Source organism: Penaeus monodon, chromosome 9 (assembly GCF_015228065.2).
Source record: "Penaeus monodon isolate SGIC_2016 chromosome 9, NSTDA_Pmon_1, whole genome shotgun sequence".
In the NCBI taxonomy this organism is placed as follows: Eukaryota; Metazoa; Arthropoda; class Malacostraca; order Decapoda; family Penaeidae; genus Penaeus; species Penaeus monodon.
In genome coordinates, this window is record NC_051394.1 from 43,809,295 (window position 1) to 43,828,514 (window position 19,220).

At 38.6% G+C, this 19,220-nt stretch overlaps 1 protein-coding gene and 1 long non-coding RNA gene across 4 annotated transcripts in view; one reads left to right on the forward strand and one right to left on the reverse strand.

Annotated features, from left to right (window-relative positions):
* Window positions 1-18,068, forward strand: part of LOC119577193 — a 20,813-nt gene extending 2,745 nt beyond the window's left edge. The window contains exons 2-5 of one of the 3 annotated variants that reach the window (XR_005229103.1): window positions 8,011-8,181; window positions 12,568-12,691; window positions 16,389-16,444; window positions 17,878-18,068. This is a non-coding gene — a long non-coding RNA (uncharacterized LOC119577193). The remainder of the gene's footprint in view (window positions 1-8,010; window positions 8,182-12,567; window positions 12,692-16,388; window positions 16,445-17,877) is intronic. The other 2 variants (XR_005229105.1, XR_005229104.1) reach the window with 2 other exon arrangements.
* Window positions 2,674-8,338, reverse strand: LOC119577192 (inactive hydroxysteroid dehydrogenase-like protein 1). The gene is made up of 7 exons (XM_037924925.1): window positions 7,970-8,338; window positions 7,619-7,741; window positions 7,330-7,440; window positions 6,098-6,315; window positions 4,066-4,195; window positions 3,162-3,259; window positions 2,674-2,933 (listed from the first exon to the last, which is right to left on the reverse strand). The coding sequence occupies exons 1-7, from the start codon at window positions 8,178-8,180 to the stop codon at window positions 2,835-2,837; spliced, it is 990 nt and encodes a 329-aa protein (XP_037780853.1). The 5' UTR covers window positions 8,181-8,338; the 3' UTR covers window positions 2,674-2,834.
* Window positions 18,069-19,220: the final 1,152 nt, after the last annotated feature.

Sequence of the window (19,220 nt, forward strand, 5' to 3'; positions counted from 1 at the left end):
GTTCCCTCCTCCCTCTCCCTTCCTCCTCGTCCCTCTCCCTCTCTCTCCCTCGTTCCCTCCTCCCTTCCTCCCTCGTTCCCTCCTCCCTTCCTCCCTCGTTCCCTCCTCCCTTCCTCCCTCGTTCCCTCCTCCCTTCCTCCCATCCTCCCTCGTTCCCTCCTCCCTTCCTCCCTCGTTCCCTCCTCCCTTCCTCCTCCCATCCTCCCTCGTTCCCTCCTCCCATCCTCCCTCGTTCCCTCCTCCCTTCCTCCCTCGTTCCCTCCTCCCTTCCCTCCTCCCATCCTCCCTCGTTCCCTCCTCCCTTCCTCCCTCGTTCCCTCCTCCCATCCTCCCTCGTTCCCTCCTCCCTCCTCCCTTCCTCCTTCCTCAATCCTCCCATCCTCCCTCGTTCCCTCCTCCCTCCTCCCTTCCTCCTTCCTCAACCCACTTATCCTTTTTCGATGCCATTAAAAGTCTTTCTTCGTGTTATTTAGTTTTTCTTCATTTTTTCTTCTCTTGTATGGCTTCAATTTCTTGCTTAAAACGTCTCAGCACTGAGGAGTCTAACCCCTGAGGAGAAGCGATGAGGCAAAATAACTGAAGAAAGGCGAACGGAAAGTAATTATGTGTGTGACTGTGTGCGTGATTGTGTGTGTGTGTGTATTATACCTCCTTGTGTGTGTGTGTGTGTGTGTGATTCTGTGTGTGTGTGTGATTCTGTGTGTGTGTGTGTGATTCTGTGTGTGTGTGTGATTCTGTGTGTGTGTGTGATTCTGTGTGTGTGTGTGATTCTGTGTGTGTGTGTGATTCTGTGTGTGTTGATTCTGTGTTGTGTGTCTGTGTGTGTGTGATTCTGTGTGTGTGTGTGTGATTCTGTGTGTGTGTGTGATTGTGTGTGTGTGTGTGTGATTGTGTGTGTGATTGTGTGTGTGTGTGTGTGTGTGTGTGTGCGCGCGCGCGATTGTGTGTGTGTGTGTGATTGTGATTGTGTGTGTGTGTGATTGTGATTGTGATTGTGGTTGTGTGTCACACACAATCACACACACAATTACATTCCGTTCACCATTTTTTTCAGTTATATAGCCTCAACACTTCTCTTCAGTGTTTAGTGCACAGACACGTTGGTGTATATAGTCAAAATATAAAATGTAAAAAATCATTAATTGGATAATAAAACAAAAGCAAAAACAGGACTTATTTATTAGAAAGGATTAATAATTGTATTCAAACGAATCATTATTATTTAAAAATCAGTCGTCCTTTATCATACTACTTCTCCTTCTCTTCCTCCTCCTTATCCTCCTACTATTATTTTAAAAATCAGTCCCCTCTTATCATAATTCTTGTCCTCTTCCTCCCTTCTTCATCCTTCCTCCTCCCTCCCTCCCTCCTTCTCTTCCTTCCCTCCTCTCTCCTCCCTCCTTCCCTCCTCCTTCCTCCCTCATCCTTCCTCTCACCACCCTCCCTCCTCTCACCACCCTCCCTCCCTCCTTCCCTCCTCTCTCCCCTGCCTTCTTCTTCTTCTTCTTCAAGTGCCTTGTCCTGTCCATGGTTTTCCATCCCGTTCTGTGTGTTGACAACTTAAGCAGTTCTAAGTCACTTCTGCCCATATTGAGATCTTTGTTCAAGCTGGTGATTAACTTCTGCCTTTGTCTACCCCTGCTTCTCTTCCCTTCTATCTTTCCTGTTAACACTAAGTTTTCCAATCCTTTACATCTCATTACGTGCCCTAAAAATTACATCTGTCTTTTCCTGATAACTTTCATTAAGGTTCTTTTAACTCCTGCTCTTCTTAAAACTTCTTCATTAGTAACTCTTTCTGTCCATGAAATCCTGAGCATTCTTCTGAGGAACCACATTTCTACTGATTTTAATCTTTCTTTCATATTTTCATTGACTGTCCAAGCATCACACCCATAAAGCAAAACTGACCACACATATCATTCTAACACTCTAATTTTGGTTTTTATCTTCAACTGTCTGTTCTTAAAGACAGCACTCATCTTGTTGAAGACTTCTTTTGCCATATCAATTCTTTTCTTTATTTCAGTCACACTTCTTCCATCTGATGTTATCAAACTACCCAAGTATGTGAATTTCTCAACATTCTTTATTTCTTCACCTTTGATATTCAAAGAGCATTTTGGTGTTATATTCTTCTTTGATATCACCATACATTCCGTCTTCTTGATGTTTATCTGAAGACCTTTCTTCTCACTTTCTGTTACAAATTTTTTCAATATATTTTGAAGATCTGTTTCTGCTATTAGTACAGTGTCATCTGCATATCTCAAGTTGTTAATATTGATACCTCCAACTTTCACACCTGGCATGTTCTTAATCTCCTTTAAAATAATTTCACTGTATAAGTTAAACAGAGTTGGTGATAATACACACCCTTGTCTTACACTTCTCTTGACTGATGTCCACTGACTTATTTCTACTTTCTATTCTGATGGCAGCACTCTGTTCCCAATGTAAGTTCCTAATCAGTTGTAAGTCCTTTCCATCAATATCTAATACTTCCAACATTCTAAACTTTTCTTCATGTTTTACCTTATCAAATGCTGTGCTATAGACAATGAAGCATAGGTATAAGTCTGTCTAAACTTCTATCGCTTTTTCTCCCAACATTCTCAATATAAATATTGCATTCCGAGTCCCTTTTCCTCTCATGTATGCATTCTGTTCTTGCGATATTTTTTCCCTTATTTTGGTCTTCATTCTCTTGAGCAAAACGTTGAGGATCAATTTTGTAATGTGGTTCATTAAACTTATTGTCCTGTGGAGTTCACATTCAATCCCCTACCTACTCCTTCTTTTTCTATATTATCAAAAGTCTTCCTCCGTGACATTTAGTTTTTCTTCACTTTTTTCTTCTCTTGCAAAGCTTCAAAGACTTTCAGAAAACCTCTCACCACTAACCACTGAGGAGAAGCGAGGATGCTAAATAACTGAAAAAAACAACAAAACAAAACTGGTGAACGGAAAGTAATTGTGTGTGATTGTATGTTAATAATTGTGTGATTGTATATAAGACTGCGTGAGTGTGATTGTGATTGTGTGTGTGTGTGTGGGGGGGGGGGGGGGGAGGACGTATAAGGGGTTTGCGTGTAAGAGAGAGATTGAGAGAACATCATCATTTATATGCACATTAAGTACACCTTGCATTGTGCTTTTACCTGGATGCTGTGCGGCCAATAGCCCGTGGTGTGGTCGGAGTACCCCAGAGTTGCAACAGCATTTGCAGCAAAGCCATCGGGAGTTGCAACATTAAAGGCTGTGGACATAAATACTTTAGTAAAACAATCACTTCCTAAAATTGTTAAATAACTTTCCTATTCTTAAAGTACACGTGTAGGATTCTTCTAGTTTCTAAATTCTTCACGTACAGAATTGTTGTAGTTACTCATTACATTACATTTATTTATTATTTATTTATATTTATTTATTTAATTATTTATTTATTTGTTATATTTATTTATTATTATTATCTGAGATTTATTTACATAACAGTTTTAATAATAAATGAATAGTAATAAAGTATTTATCTTTACTCTTATTAAATCATTATTTGAGATTCATTTACATATCAATTTCCCTAAAAAAACTATTCACATTTATACAAACAACCACCGGAATCCAATATAGTAATCTGTTTAAGGGATAAGCAACCTTTTCACTTAACACATATATGGGGAAGAGACGCACAAGTTTCGTGTTTCCTGTATGTGTCTGTCATCTGTAACGTTCGGGCATACTGACAACGTTTATTTATATATTCATTTATTCAGTATTTATTGCTAATTGCTCTGGTGTTTGTGTGTGTGTGTTTGATTTTGTGTTTGTTCGTGTGTGTGTGTGTGTTTGTGTTTGTGTGTGTGTGTGTTTGTGTGTGCTTGTGTGTGTGTGTGTGTGTGTGTGTGTGTGTGTGTGTGTGTGTGTGTGTGTGTGTGTGTGTGTGTGTGTGTGTGTGTGTGTGTTTGTGTGTGTGTGTGTGTGTGTGTGTGTGTGTGCGTGCTTGCGCGTGTGTGTGCTTGCGCGTGTTTGTGCTTGCGCGTGTGCGTGTGCGGGTGACACCTCTACCTGGCTCGTGGAAACTCTCTTCAAACTGGGTCATGTTAGTAGACACGGCCCCTGGTTCGATGCACTGTATAGTTACGCCCGATGAACGGTATTCCACTTGCAGGGCACGAGTGAAGCTGCTGACAAACGACTGGAAAAAAAGGTAAATGATAATAATGATGACAATGGTTATCTTGAAAATGAAACGAGGACAACAAAACAGCAGCAACAATAACGTTAATGGTAAATAATGGATGTGATACTGTTAGTGACGATAACACAGTAAGGAAAAGGAGTTGTTGCATATTTTCCGTTAGAAAAAACAAAATGTGATTAGCATTTTTTCCAGGCAGAAAGTATTCGGAAGAAACCTTTAGAAATTTACCTATTTGCAGTAGAAACGTCCGTCTACTGTCGTTTCGTAGATAAGGAGAGATTAAGGATTATAGAAAATGGAGAAGCTAAGAATACTGTGAGTAACGAGGAAAACGAGGGGGGGGAGGGGGTGCCGAGACATCTAAAACTGCTGAGTAAAATTGTTTACGAGACTAGTGTTCATTTGTGAAATACATCTTTGTGAGGATTCTTGTTTTCAATTAAAGCATACAAAAAAGTGTTTGCATGTGTGCATGAGTGGGGGGGGGGGGCAAGGACACGCCGGCCTGGAAAACTTCGGGAACCATTGCTTAAAATGCGTCTAAAATGTCAGAGAAGCAAAATATATAAATAACAAAATAGAGAGAATAACGAGGGCAGAAAGAGGGAGAGGAGAAGGAGAATGCAAAAAGTATCGTTGCGAAATGAAATTTACTTTGTCTTCCATGTCTTCTCTCTTTCTCTTTCTTTCACTCTTTCTATTTCACTCACTCTCTCTCTCTTTCTCTCTCTTTCTTTTCATTCCTTTCTTTCATTCTTTCTTTTCACTTTCTCTTTCACTCACTTTCTCTTTCACTCTCATTCATTTTCACACACTTTCTCTTTCACTCACTTCCTCTCTCTCACTCTCTCTCTCTCACTCTCACTCTCACTCTCACTCTCTCTCTCTCTCTCTCTCTCTCTCTCTCTCTCTCTCTCTCTCTCTCTCTCTCACACATTTTCTCTTTCACTTTTTGTCTTTCACTCACTCTCTTTCTCTTTCACTCTCTTTCTCTTTCACTCACTTTCTCTCTTTCACTCTCTTTCTCTTTCACTTACTTTCTCTCTATTATTCTTTCACTCTTTCCTTCACTACTTTATTTCTATCTCTTTCTCTTTCACTCACTTTCTCTCTCTTTCATTCTTTTTCCCTTTCACTCTCTCCTATTCTTTCACCCTCTCTTTCACCGACTATCTCTCTCTTTCTCTGTCACTCACTCACTTTCTCTCTTCACTCTCTTTTTCTCTTTCACTCAGAGAAACAGAGATAGATAGAGAGAGAGAGAGAGAGAGAGAGAGAGAGAGAGAGAGAGAGAGAGAGAGAGAGAGAGAGAGAGAGAGAGAGAGAGAGGCAGATAGATAGATGGATAGAGAGAGAAGGAGAGAGAGAGGGGGGAAAGAGAGAGACGGGGGAAAGAGAGAGACAGGGGGGGGGGGGGCGCTAGGAATCCTAGAGAAGCTAGAGAACTACTTTTTTTTTATAGATATATCGAGCTCAGATCTTCAGCTATCAATCGTCAAACTGTATTTGTATTATTTCTTATCGTCCATTCATTAGTTTTTTTTTATTTATAAATCGCCGCTCGAATCACGTTTCCTGATTTATGGAATCTCTGGCGAGATAAATTAATGAAATATGAAATAATCTATCGGTAAATCACAAATAAAATAGTTTATCCTAAAATTACAGCCCTGAAAAAAAAGAAAAAAATATATTGCGTTAGATCACATCAGAAATATCTGAGATTACATGAATATGCGTTCATTCAAACCGTCCTTTCTACGTACAGTTTTTTCGGCAGCTCCCGGTTATCAGGAGTATGCTGATAATTTCTTATTAATCCCTTACCTCTCCTAAGGTTCTACCCCTTTACACAAAATATCCATTATCCTACCATTTATAACCCCACAAACTTACCTTTGTTGCTGTGTATATCTGCATGTAAGGCAAGGGGATGTAGGCGCCAATGGACGATACATTGATAATGGCCCCTTTGCCGCGCTCAAGCATGGTAGGGAGCACGAACCTAGTCATGGCGGGCACGGAGGCCACGTTCACACTGGCATAAGCCCAGATGTCATCCTCTGATATTTCGCAAAAGAGGCGAGGGGTAACGAGCATACCGACGTTGTTTACTGCAATTGGGAAAAAAAAGGTTATTCATATATATATACTGCATATATATTTACATACAAACACTTGTAAATATATGTATGGACGTGTGTGTGTTAAGTATCATGCTGTGACCACGGGGGCTCAAACATGAACTTACCGAAAAAAAAGAATATATATATATATATATATATATATATATATATATATATATATATATATATATATATATACATATATATAGTGTGTGAGTGAGTGTGTGTGTGTGTGTGTGTGTGTGTGTGTGTGTGTGTGTGTGTGTGTGTGTGTGTGTGTGTATGTATGTATATCTATGTATATATAAAGATATAAATATAAATATATATATTTTCAGTAAGCTTGAAAGAAGTAGCAGGAGGGGCAAAATCCCTTACATGTCTTATTTTCTGTAGTGTTTTTTGTCATGCCTGGGCCTCAGCAAGTCTGAATGTGGATTTCCACATTATTTGATTAATTAATTAATTTGTTTTTATTATCATTACATAGTAACCACTGAACGTATAACTAGAGAAAACAGAAAACGATATTTATGATTTTAATTTCGATTATTCTTATTTATTTTTATTTTATTATTAAGAAAACAGAGGAAACTAATAACTTTTAATTTAACTAATGAACTAAAAACAAGAACTGAGGGTGAGTGACATGGGTGATAAATAATGATGAGCATAAGTGATAGCAAAGATAATTGTGCTGGACGAATCAGGAGGTACGTTTTATCATCATTGTGGTTACTGAAAGCAATGATAACGTGTTCTAACGATTATAAGAGTGTTGGGGGTTGGGAGCATTTGAACATATATATAATACTACATATATAGGTGGCATAAAAGGTGAAGAAAACGTATTGACTGACCAAAGAACATTAAAAGAGAATTAAAACGGTAGATGGATATATTTTCATTATTTCTCTACCAAACTCCGTCACACTCTAGTTGAGTGTTGCCAAATCACTCTCATATTTTTAAAAAATCGACTATTGGACATATGAAACTTACCAAGGATCCCAATATCTTTTCCCTTTAGATGCTCGGCAATGTTACCATACACCGAACGACCTTCCGAGAAGTCAGCCTGTGCTATATCTGTTTCGACGCCATATTTTGAAGCTGAAATGAGCAGCTATATTCAGTGAGGCGAAGGAAACAAATAATGACGATGACAGTGACAAAGAAAATCAAATATGGAAAGTAACTGCGAGGCATAAATCAAATGTCAAAAAAATCTTTTGTTGACCCATTTACTTTGCATTCTTTCTTTAGCTTATTTTATTCTCTCCGAACCTACCTATCTCCTGTGCAACTCGCTCCAGCTTTGCCTTTGTCCGGGAGACCAGCAGGATGTTCATGCCTTTACTTGCGAGTTCTTTGGCGTAGCTTTTCCCAATGCCGTCGGTCGACCCCGTTACAACTGCGGAGGGATAAGGGGAGGGTAGCGATGCAGGTCTTCAAGTCAAGAGCCTCTTTGAACATAGTTATTTTTATGGATCAGTTATAATTGGTTAAAATAAATGTGATACTGAAGTTTTCTTTTTTAATGAAGAAGTTGAAATAAAGATTTAATGACAAAGAAGAGTAGGATACAGAAAATACAAAATAAAGGAAAAGAAAAAGGAAAAAAAACGTTTGAGGTACGTACCTGCCCATTTTCCGTACTTCCCTACCAGGTCTTTCTTCCAGAGTCGCGACCAGAAATGAACTCTGACCCCATTCGTGACCTGCCATAGCAAGCTGGCAGCGACTGAACCGGCGTAACATAACCCGACGACTGCCAAGGTCCCCTCAGCCTTTCGCCAGTAGGGGAGGAACTCGCTCAACCAGAGCTTCGCTGAATCAACAACAACATCCATGGTGACTGAGCTTCGATACTTCTTACAAAAATACACTGTTCTCTTTTGATTGTCTTATATGTGTCCTTCTTGCGTTTATATTATTCTTTCTTTTTTCTCTTTCTCTGTTTTTCTTTCCTTTTCTCTTCTGCCTTACTCTCTCTTACTCGGTCTCTCTCACTCGGTCTCAAAGGATAATCTGACACGACCTTGGAACAGTGAGTAGGTTATAAATAAGGCTCCATACCGTGGGTGCGACGTTGAAATTCTACGCCCTATATTTTTCTCGCATTAGAAAACCCAAACGGCTGAATGATGACTCAAATAAGTCTCGACATTGCAATACAGAATAATTTTCAGCAAAGTTTACTCGTCCATTAAGGCGTTTATATAAGGAAAAAAATCGAGAATGGGATAGTTCGACAATATATACAACGAGTTTCAAGTTAGTGTATTTTCCAAGGCCTTTTTTATTTCGTTTCGAGCACACTAAAATGCTTATCAGATATATTAAACAAAAAATATATTTGATAAACTATCAAGATCGGCAAGCAAGCAAGTTTTCACCCTAGTCCAGCAGTGAATTATAGTAGAATGGGCCGATATTGCTTCTGAAACAGGGCTGTTGTTGCTAAAAGGTAAATGAGTATGGCAGTCATGCCCTTACTTAGCACGATGCACTGTCACCATGAGATACCCGAACAACAACCTAAGATTGTTAGGTATTGGTACTATGTATTCCTCTCTCTCTCTCTCTCTCTCTCTCTCTCTCTCTCTCTCTCTCTCTCTCTCTCTCTCTCTCTCTCTCTCTCTCTCTCTCTCTCTCTCTCTCTCTCTCTCTCTCCCCCTCCCCTTCCCCCTCTCTCCCTCCCTTCTCCCGACTCTCCCTATTCCTTGCATGTTCTGTAACACGTGTCCGTAAGCCTCACATCTGTCGCAGATACAATCATTATTCTCTCTTTTTTACTTTCTCTATCTCTCTCATTTTTTCTCTCTTCTACCTCGCACTCTATTACTCGGTCTCGATAGATAATCCGTAATGACCTTTGAACAGTAACAGTGAGTACGTTATAAATAAGGCTCCATTTTACTGCTCGTTTTCATCTCCTAAATCCCGTCGTGGTCGAAGTCCCGTTCCCGCACCCTTTGAACTTCAAGTCACCGGGAGCAGAGGCCGAAAATAGCCCTCGCCGTAGGAGTCATCTTTTTTATATGAGCTAGGCATAGTGTGTGCGTGTGGTTTGGTGGGTGTGTATGGATGGGTGTGTATGGATGGGTGTGTGGTGACCATCGCGCGACGAGCATCCGCACACGGTAGATCAGACTCGTGTCGTTTGGCGACCTGACCCTCGCCAATCACCATGATGTATATTCCCCGGTCAGGCCAGATCGCCAAACGACATGACCCTGCTCTACCATGTGCGGAAGCTCGTCGCGCGGTGGTTACCACAGATGGATGTGGATATGTGGGTGGTTGGGTGGGTGTGTATGGATGGGTGGGTGTGAATGTGCGCGGGCGTGCGTGCCAGTGCGTCAGTCTTCCTCGTTTTCTCCTACAGTAATATTCTTGTTTGTCCATTTCAGTGTTACATGTTTTTCTTCGTCTCTCTCTTCCGTTGCTTAATAGGTTTATTTCACTCTGCCAGTTTTCTGTTTTTTATTTCAACATCAACCTTATCATAATTTTAATATAAATTTTAGTCCCTGCCCCCCACCCCCTTTCTTGGTATTAAAAGAAAAATTATGATAGTAACAGATAAACATAAGAGCACAGAAACAGAAGTAAAGATGGTTTTACCCCCCCCCCCCGAAAACACACACACAAACACACACACACACACACACACACATACACATACACATACACATACACATACACATACACATACACATACACATACACATACACATACACATACACGCACACGCGCACACACATGCACACGCACGTGTATATCCAATTTTCTTTCTTTCGATTGCGTACAACGTCCTAAGGTTCAATAGTAACGCTATATTAAATTATCCCTGGAGGTGTTTACTATAGATCCCTGTAAATAAAAGAACGAAGGGAAAAGCAGGAAAATACATGAATATACCGAAGGCCTTTTTTATCTTCATTCCGTCTCACTTCTCTCTTGTTTTACTCACAACCTATTCAGCAAAACTCCTCCACTATAGATCCTCGTATAACCTCACTCCTCGATCATATAAACGAAATTCGGAAGGATCTTGGAACTTGAGGACTTACGGGAGACGGGTAGCAGGTGATTCACAGGGGACAAGTGCCCTCCAGACATGCGCATGACGCCTCTACAGGATGGAGAGTTACTAGGCTTCCATAGAGGATAGATCCCTCTGAAGGACACTCGCCGTCGGAATTGTTAATTAAGCGTGGTGCCAGTCGGCTACAACACAGCGGCAAGAGGACCATTCATTACCTCACCATCATCATCATGACCAAGACCAATATTACCATCGTTATCATTATGATATCATCATCATTATTATCATCATTATCATCATCATTGTCATTATCAATGTCATTATCATTATCATCATCATTATCATCATTATCATCATCATTGTCATCATCATTATCATCATCATCATCCATCATCATCCATCATCATCCATCATCATCCATCATCATCCATCATCATCCATCATCATCATCATCATTATCATCATCCATCATCATCATCATCATCATCGTTATTATCACTGCTATCATTATAGTCATTATCATTTCTATACTCATTACGGTCCTTATTATCTCTATAATCATTATTAACATTGTTATTATTGTTATTATTATTACTGTTGTTAATATTATTATTATCATTATCGCTATTATTATTGTTAATAATAGCGTGTTCATCATCACCATCATGTTATTGTTATTATAATTATCCTTATGATGTTTTTTCATTGTATACTTATTGTGATTACTTAATTATTTATTACGATGGCTGACTTCTGTTATAATGATTGATTTATTATTAGTATGATTTTATAATAATAATAATAATTATTATTATTATAAACGTGATCATTATTATTGTTGTTGTTATTCTTATTATTAATAATAATGTTACTATTTTCGTTATTGTTTTTATTACCATTATTACTGTTATTATTATCGTTATTGTTATCATCATTATCTTGATTATTGTTATTATCATGATTATTGTTATTATCATGATTATTTTCATGATTATTGTTATTATCATGATTATTGTTATTATCAGGATTATTGTTATTATCGTGATTATTGTTATCACCATTATTATTATCATTACCATTATCACCATCATCACCATCATCATCATCGTAACTGTCACCGTCACCGTCACCCAGTCAATCATTATTATTCATGATCATGCATCATTGTTCATCATTAATATTTATTTTCTTATAGCCCCTGGGACAAGTATAGATATTAAAGTAAATTTAATCACAAACATCTATTAAATGCTCATTCATCAAGGCCGCTTTTTTTCCGGAGCCAGGGGCTAGCAACAAGCTCCGCTCATCCACGATGACCCAGCACGTTCCCGAAATCAAACCATGCGTTTTGCTTACTCCAGTCACGTTGTCTTGTCCGTTTCTTATGTGTTGATATTGCTTATATATTGTGATTTAACACATTTAATGCATTTTGCGCGTGTTTTTCTTGTGCTAATCTTCACCGATCGTGCCACTTTGTTACATCTCGACAGATATCGAATTCTAGAAACTATAATAATGCAAGTTTTCTTTAGTACAAATAAAATACACCGCTGATATATATGCAATTTACTGGTTTCTTAATCGACACGTGTATTTACATGCATACGCTGACATAAGTATATTTTACAGGGAACCACCCATGCTTGGGGCCGTAGCTTAGAAGTTGCGAAACCTTTACTGCTTTCATGTTATGGCCGGTTGTTGTGCTCGAAAAAAGAAGAAAAAAACAACACCTTATCGTGCGGGAAGTTGTTAGGTAGAATCATGGTGATTATTATCAGTAGTAATACTGTTTGTGCAGTTTGTTAGAATAGTAATTTTACTATTACTGTTACCGATAGTATTACTAATGCCAATACCGAAATTACTTTTACTATTACAACTGTATATTACAACTACTACTATTATTACTACCACTATTATTACCACTATTACTACTGCTATTACCGTACTACATTTACTATTGTTACCACTATTAATACTACTGTCACTACTATTATCACTACTGCTGTTACTACTGTTACTATTACTATTACTACTATTACTATTACTACTATTACTTTTATTATTAGTTACTACTACTATTACTATTACTATTACTGTTACTACTACTATTACTACTACTACTACTACTACTACTACTCCTTTTTTAAAGACCTCACTCTTCTTACTCCCACAGTACACAGCATTCTACTGCTTATCGTCGGCGCCAACTTGACCTGTGACCCTGCGAGATGATAATGACGAACTGACGTTAAAACAAACCGATCACAGATGCTGTGGATTACTTTGTGAATATATAAGTATATATGTAAATTTATATCTTGTATGCACTCAAAATGTTCATCAGAAAATGCACTATCTATATCACTGTTTTTGTAATCATTATCATTGTCGATACTCTAGTTACTAATATGTTCACGATTTAATTGTACAAACATATCCAATGTCCACATATAACATATGTGACCACAGGAACATTGTGAAAGCCATAAAACAGAGAACCTACATTGACACTCTTACTGAAGATTAATGTTTTCCATTTTCTTATGTTTATGATATTCCATCCAGTATCGCACAAAAACGACCTGTAATCACTTCAGAAACTCAGACTGCTCGCCATTTCGGGCATGGCAAGACGCTCTTCCCTGGGCACCTCTGCCACGCCTGTCCTCTGTACTCCAGCTACCATATTCTCTCAGGAATAAAGTATAGAATCTGCGACAACTTAACTCAACACCCAAGAACCAAACCATACCCGATACTTTTTTAAAGGAGAGAAGGGCTGATAGTTGCCCTTATCTCCTTTAGAAGAGTATCGGCCTGTCTTTGTTGTACAAGCTGGAACAGTAAAACAAATAGCTGGCGAAATTGTTTCCTCAATTACATCTCCATGTATCTCAACTGTTTGGCGCCGGATCCATAAATTATCAGGCAAACATCCCCCCCCCCCATCCAGACCCCGTCCTCCATATTCGAGATACTCTTATCTCTGATCCTCTCCAAGTCGCTAATGAACTAGGTGACTATTTCAGCAAGATCAGTAGTGGTTATCACCTTTCTCCACACTTCTCTTGACCATCAGGGGACACACCCCATCATCTTCACCCTATCTTCTGCTGAGTCCCATAATGCTCTTTTTTCTTCCTCTGAACTCAGTGCTGCCTTACAGTCGTGCCGCAACACTCATGAAGGCCCTGGCGTATTCGCTACCGTAAGCTGCAACACCTTCCACCTTCCTCTCTATCCTCCCTATTAACTATTTTCAAACACATTTGGACGTCAAGAAATTTTCCTTCTCATTGTCGAGAAGCTCTTAACCTCTCATTGAAACCCAATAAATCGGGTACCCTCCTTCAAGATTACTACCCCATCGCTCTAATTAGCTGCTTTGCAAACTACTAGAGCGAACTTCCGCTTAATGTGGTATCTTGAATCTCACACTCTTCTCTCTCCTTCCCAGTTTGGTTTCCGCCGCGCCCGAAGTAAAGCTGACCCCACTGTTCATTTCGAGACATATATTACATCTGCATTTGCCATGAATCCGTATTAGCCATATTATTTGACCTAGAAAAAGCATATGATACTACATGGCAGTACCATATTCTCCAACAATTGTCCTCCCTAGGCATATGCGGAATTATGGGTGGCTTTATAAAGTCTTTGCTCTCCAAATGCACTTTCCAGGTCAAAATTGCCTCTTCCACATCATCATGATTTCCTCAGTTCAAAGGCATCCCACAAGGCAGTGTGCTTAGCACCACTTTATTCTTTCTTGCCGTAAATGACAGTCTCGGTTTTACCACTAGGAGCCTAATCATCATTATATGTTGGTTGATTTAAGCATCTTCGCCTCTGGTATATCCATAACAATATATCTTTCTCCATCCTTTTCTCTCGCTCACGTCTAGGTCCCCAACTTCCACTCTTATATGGCACTCCACTCCAATACCGTTTTCTAGCAGATTCCTTCGCGTTATTTTATTTATTCATTTATTATTTTTTAAAATCCAAATTGCCCTGGCGAGACACCATATATTTTACATTAAAGAAAAAGCTCGCCGCCACCTCCGAATCTTAAACTCTCCCATACATCCCTCCTCTCCTATTCCCCCTTTCCCCATATCCGGCCCCTTCCGTTTTCTGTCCATTCCGTTCCTCCATGGCTTATAAGTTACCCCCGTATTTGCTCCTCTGTTCCCTGACCCACCAAAATCAGATATTCCCACTTCTGCCCTTCTCACCCATTTCCTTGACCATGTCTCCACTCATTCCTCCAGTACTCAAGTTTTCTCTGATGGCTCCAAATCCACCTCCGGTGCTGGTTACGCAGTGACCTTCCCAACTTGCACTTTCAAATACCCCCTCCCTCCTGAATCCAGTGTCCTTATTACAGAACTGTACGCACTCCTTTTTGCTTTATAACACATATACTCGCTTCCTTCTTCCTCCTTCACTATTTTTACTGACTCCCGTAACTCACTCACTCTCATAAAGTTAATGCACTCGACCAACCCCATTGTCTATAAGATCCTGAATTGGTTGCTCTACCTGTCCACACGCTATAAATCTGTCAGATTTTGCTGGGTGCCCAGCCATGTTGGAATCCCCGGCACTGAACAGACAGATACTCTAACACACCACGCCGCTATGTCAACATCACAACAATCTTTTCTCACGTATTCCAGTTACGGATTATTACCCACCACGTTCAGACCTTCCCCTATACCCGATGGTAATCTTTTTGGTCAAGTCTCCGCACTAGTCAATCTCCTTTCATCGAAACAGACGTAGGGAGACGGCTCTCGGCCGCTTACGGACTGGCCACACCCGTCTAACACACTCGTATGTGATGTCACGTTTTGATCCGCCCCTATGTCCCTCTTTCAGTTCCACAGATTCTGTTGTCCTGTCCACGCGTTGATGGAGATCGTAATTCTGCTTTCCCCCACCTATCCTCCCTTCACTGACCTCCCAACCTATCAGACATCCTTACAGAATCTCACACTTTCTGCTTTGATAACCTGTTCTCCTTCCTCAAACGCATACATATCCTTCACTTGATCTAATCCCCTTACCTAACCCTTCCTTAACCTTACCTCACTCGCCTCCTTTACCCTTTTCAATATTAATCTAGATAGTTGACGTATAGCAACTAAATACTAACTCATCCGCCCTTCACTATCCTTTACTGTACCTTCCAATAGTGCTACATAACCTTAGATATCTAGCACATTCATTTTGTTTTTAACCGTTAACCATCAAAGTGGAGACACGTCTTCCCCACTATACAGTGAGGTCGCGCACGTGGGACCACGCTCCCCGCCGATATTACACTCACTATTACTGTTACTACTACTATTATTACCATTACTACTATTGCTACTACTACTACCACTACTGTTACTTACTATAAATACTACTGTGACTTTTACTACTGTCATTACTATTATTACTACTACTACTATTACTACTACTACTACTACTATTATTACTACTACTATTACTACTACTACTATTACTACTATTACTATTAATAATAATAATCCTCGTAATCGTCGTCATCATTGTCACAATTGTTATTATATTTATTCTTACATTATGAATCATATAGCTGACATATTTGCCAGGATTTATCATTACAAGTTCTCGGATATGATTTATACATGCATACATATATACATGGTGAACATTTTGTGTGTAGGAAAAGCATTTAAAGTTATATTACCATCATCACCATTTCCACCACCTTGTAGCATTGACATTATTTCTAAATCTAATCTACTCTCACCTAAATCTAAATCTACCTTCTACATTGAGTAAGGGAGTAATGTAATTAATAATAATTTTACTTTTTGCCAAACAAATGGGAAAATATCCCAAAAGTAATCTTTTGCACATTTGCATCTCTTCTGTAGTAGAATTTCATTATTGGCAACTTAGAATTATAGACCTTCCTTGTTAAAGATCCCCAACTTTAAACAATAATTGTAATTTCAGTTTGTACATAAGATCATCTATCAACAGCTTAGACCAGTAGCAGTGCGCATGACAAGGTATGGTATGTTATGTATCTTGTGTGCGCATATCAAGACTTCAGCTTGATACAGTACATACTTTAACTAATGTTTTATTTTTCTTCACTTGTAAAATGTGGCAATATCAATGGTCAGATTTTGATGGTTTTCTCTCCTTTATATTCAATATATTAAAATACACGGTTTACTTCCCGCCTGTACCTTTATGTTGATGAGAAAATACTCATCGTCACAACAATTAATAATAATGACGGTGGCAATGATACCGGAATGACTGTGATCATAATAAGTGATAATGTTGATAACAATGACAAAATTGATACTGATGTAGATGACGATAATAACGATGACTCTGAATAAAAATGGAAATGATAATGACGTCTTATTCATATTAAGTTACTTTCTTATTTCAAAACTAATTTGATTTTGCAAATATTGAAAACTTATTATCAACATTTGTCTGATCTCCTTAAGATTTGTTAAAATAGATAGTCAACTATATAAGTCTGAATACACCAATTTTAAAATTTAATGGTTTAGTCTGAAGCACAATGTTTGCTGTCCCTCAGCTACAGTAGAGTAGGCCTCCATTCTTGTTCAACTATTTCAGTTAATCCCCAAATACTTTCATGAGGGTACCAGATATTTTCGCATTTTTTAAGGCTCGTCATTGTAATGAGAGTTTACTTTTTCCATGTTAATTGTTCAAGGTAGGGTATGATTCTTTCCTTTTGTTTTCTTGTAAACCTTCATCATGTGAAGCTTCACTTCAATCTGTTCATTCATTTTCCCAAGGTTTTGGATATAAAAACACTTAATGACTTTCTTTTTTATTTGACTTTTCTTTTGCTCTATTGTGTTTATAGTAAGAATATAAAATGACAGCCCTTGCAGGGCATTGTACTAGTTGCAAGAGTAAATAATGTTACCTGTATCATCATCATATATGTACACAAACAGGTTGTGGAGCCATTTCTGTACAAGTATAACCTCTCTAACAATAAACAGCCCTATCTACTCTTGTCACAAGCTAACATTTGTTCGTTTGCATATGACTGGAGGCAACTAAAGAGAGGGTCATACCACAAAGAAACTGCCCACTTTACATACCATACTCTACACAATGCTGTTTTATCTGCTTCACATGTACATAAAGGCATCTAGTGTATTACAGGACCTGCATTATGCCCTGCCACTACAGCAGTAAAACATACTATGTTTTTTTAATGTTTTGATATTTTTTATAATTTTTAAAATAAGATTTTTTTTCAACTATAATCTGTACAATTATAGGCACAATTTGCAATTGGCAAAACAGGAACAGCTGACTTCATATCAGTTCATGTTTGACCAAACACAAATAAGCCAATCCTTTTCAAATCTTACAGAATTTGTAAGAATATCCTTTTCAGGGTCTTGTAATACTGCAGTGTGCCAACACTCTATTTCAGAGCCTGGGTCAAACTCTGTATTAACAAACAACTACTGTCTAGAACTGGGGACTATCAGCTGCCCCAGCAGAGTTCACCCATGCACCACTTGCATCCTCACATCCTCTAGCTGATTAGTCAGCCATCACACTGACTATCCAACTTATCCTCATGTATTCAAGAATTAAATAAAAAGCACAGAAATAAACACATACATAGCAGCATTGTAATGAGAAATGCGTATCTCCTATACACAGTGTTATGCAATATTTCGCTCTTGCAGCTCTTACAGTAATGCAATGAGTCACCTTGTAAAAAATCTCACTAACGTAAAAACAAACAGATCACAGATGCTGTGGTTGGCAGGCGCCAAGGCAATGGCCAATGTCACTGCTTAAATCATAAATCTATTAAGCACGGTGGCATTGGCCTGTCTTGTGAGATGGGAATTTGTCCAAGACTGCAGTCACATGAAGAAGTATGTTTATGATAGAATGATAACAGGAACTGTGAAGTTCAACATCCAATGAGAAATGACACATGTATATGTAACTCAGTCATGTTAGAAAACTTCAGTCTTCAAATAACCAACAGAACTGCCAAAAAAATTATCAAAACCTAACTATGCATTGTTTATCAGAAATGCACTATCACGACAACTTTTGGCTCTTGACAGTTGCCTCACATTCCTATTTAAAGGTCAACAACAGACTAAGAACTAAGTGCGAGATCTTGAAGGATATACAAGATATCCCTTGAATTATGATATGGACTGACAGAACTATAGTGGATGACACCAGGACAAATATGCATACCCACCCAAAATGCCCACACGCAAATTAATCGACTAGAAAGTGTTAAACAAATTATAAACTTAAAATATTCTTACCAGAAGTGGATTACATCCTTAGAAGAAAAAAAAAAAAAAATACTGACTGTGTAATTTACACACTTAAACAAATCAATGCACATATACATAATGTATGGGTGTAAGCATGAGTGTATATGTGTGAAAGAGTTGTGTGTGTCATACGCGTGTATATGGCTATAGCTGCAGGCATTTCCATTGTATCTTCTATTCTCTATGTCCTGCATCCAATTTACCGCTTATCATTTGGGATTTTATTAAGCCTTATTATTATTAATATGACCAGCATGTTTACTGGATTATTATTTCTCAAAGATTCCAATTGAACTGGAGCTTATTCTGCCACAGGGTTCGTGTTGTACGACTAGACAAAAAAAAATAACCACAGGGGCATGATTTCCATCATTTTGCTAACGTTTTGAAATAAAAAAAAAAAGTCACTGTATCACTGTAAAAGACCGCTTTCCCTTACTTAATAACAACTCCATAAACGTGG

What these genes read in the sequence shown, in the direction of transcription:
- LOC119577192 (XM_037924925.1), bottom strand. Translation starts at nt 8,180, where the DNA reads ATGGATGTTGTTGTTGATTCAGCGAAGCTCTGGTTGAGCGAGTTCCTC. An exon ending in AGAGAGTTTCCACGAGCCAG is followed by an intron (nt 3,260 to 4,065) that starts GTAGAGGTGTCA and finishes TTATGTCCACAG; the next exon opens with CCTTTAATGTTGCAACTCCC. An exon ending in ATTGGCCGCACAGCATCCAG is followed by an intron (nt 2,934 to 3,161) that starts GTAAAAGCACAA and finishes TGTTTTTTTCAG; the next exon opens with TTATTTAGCATCCTCGCTTC.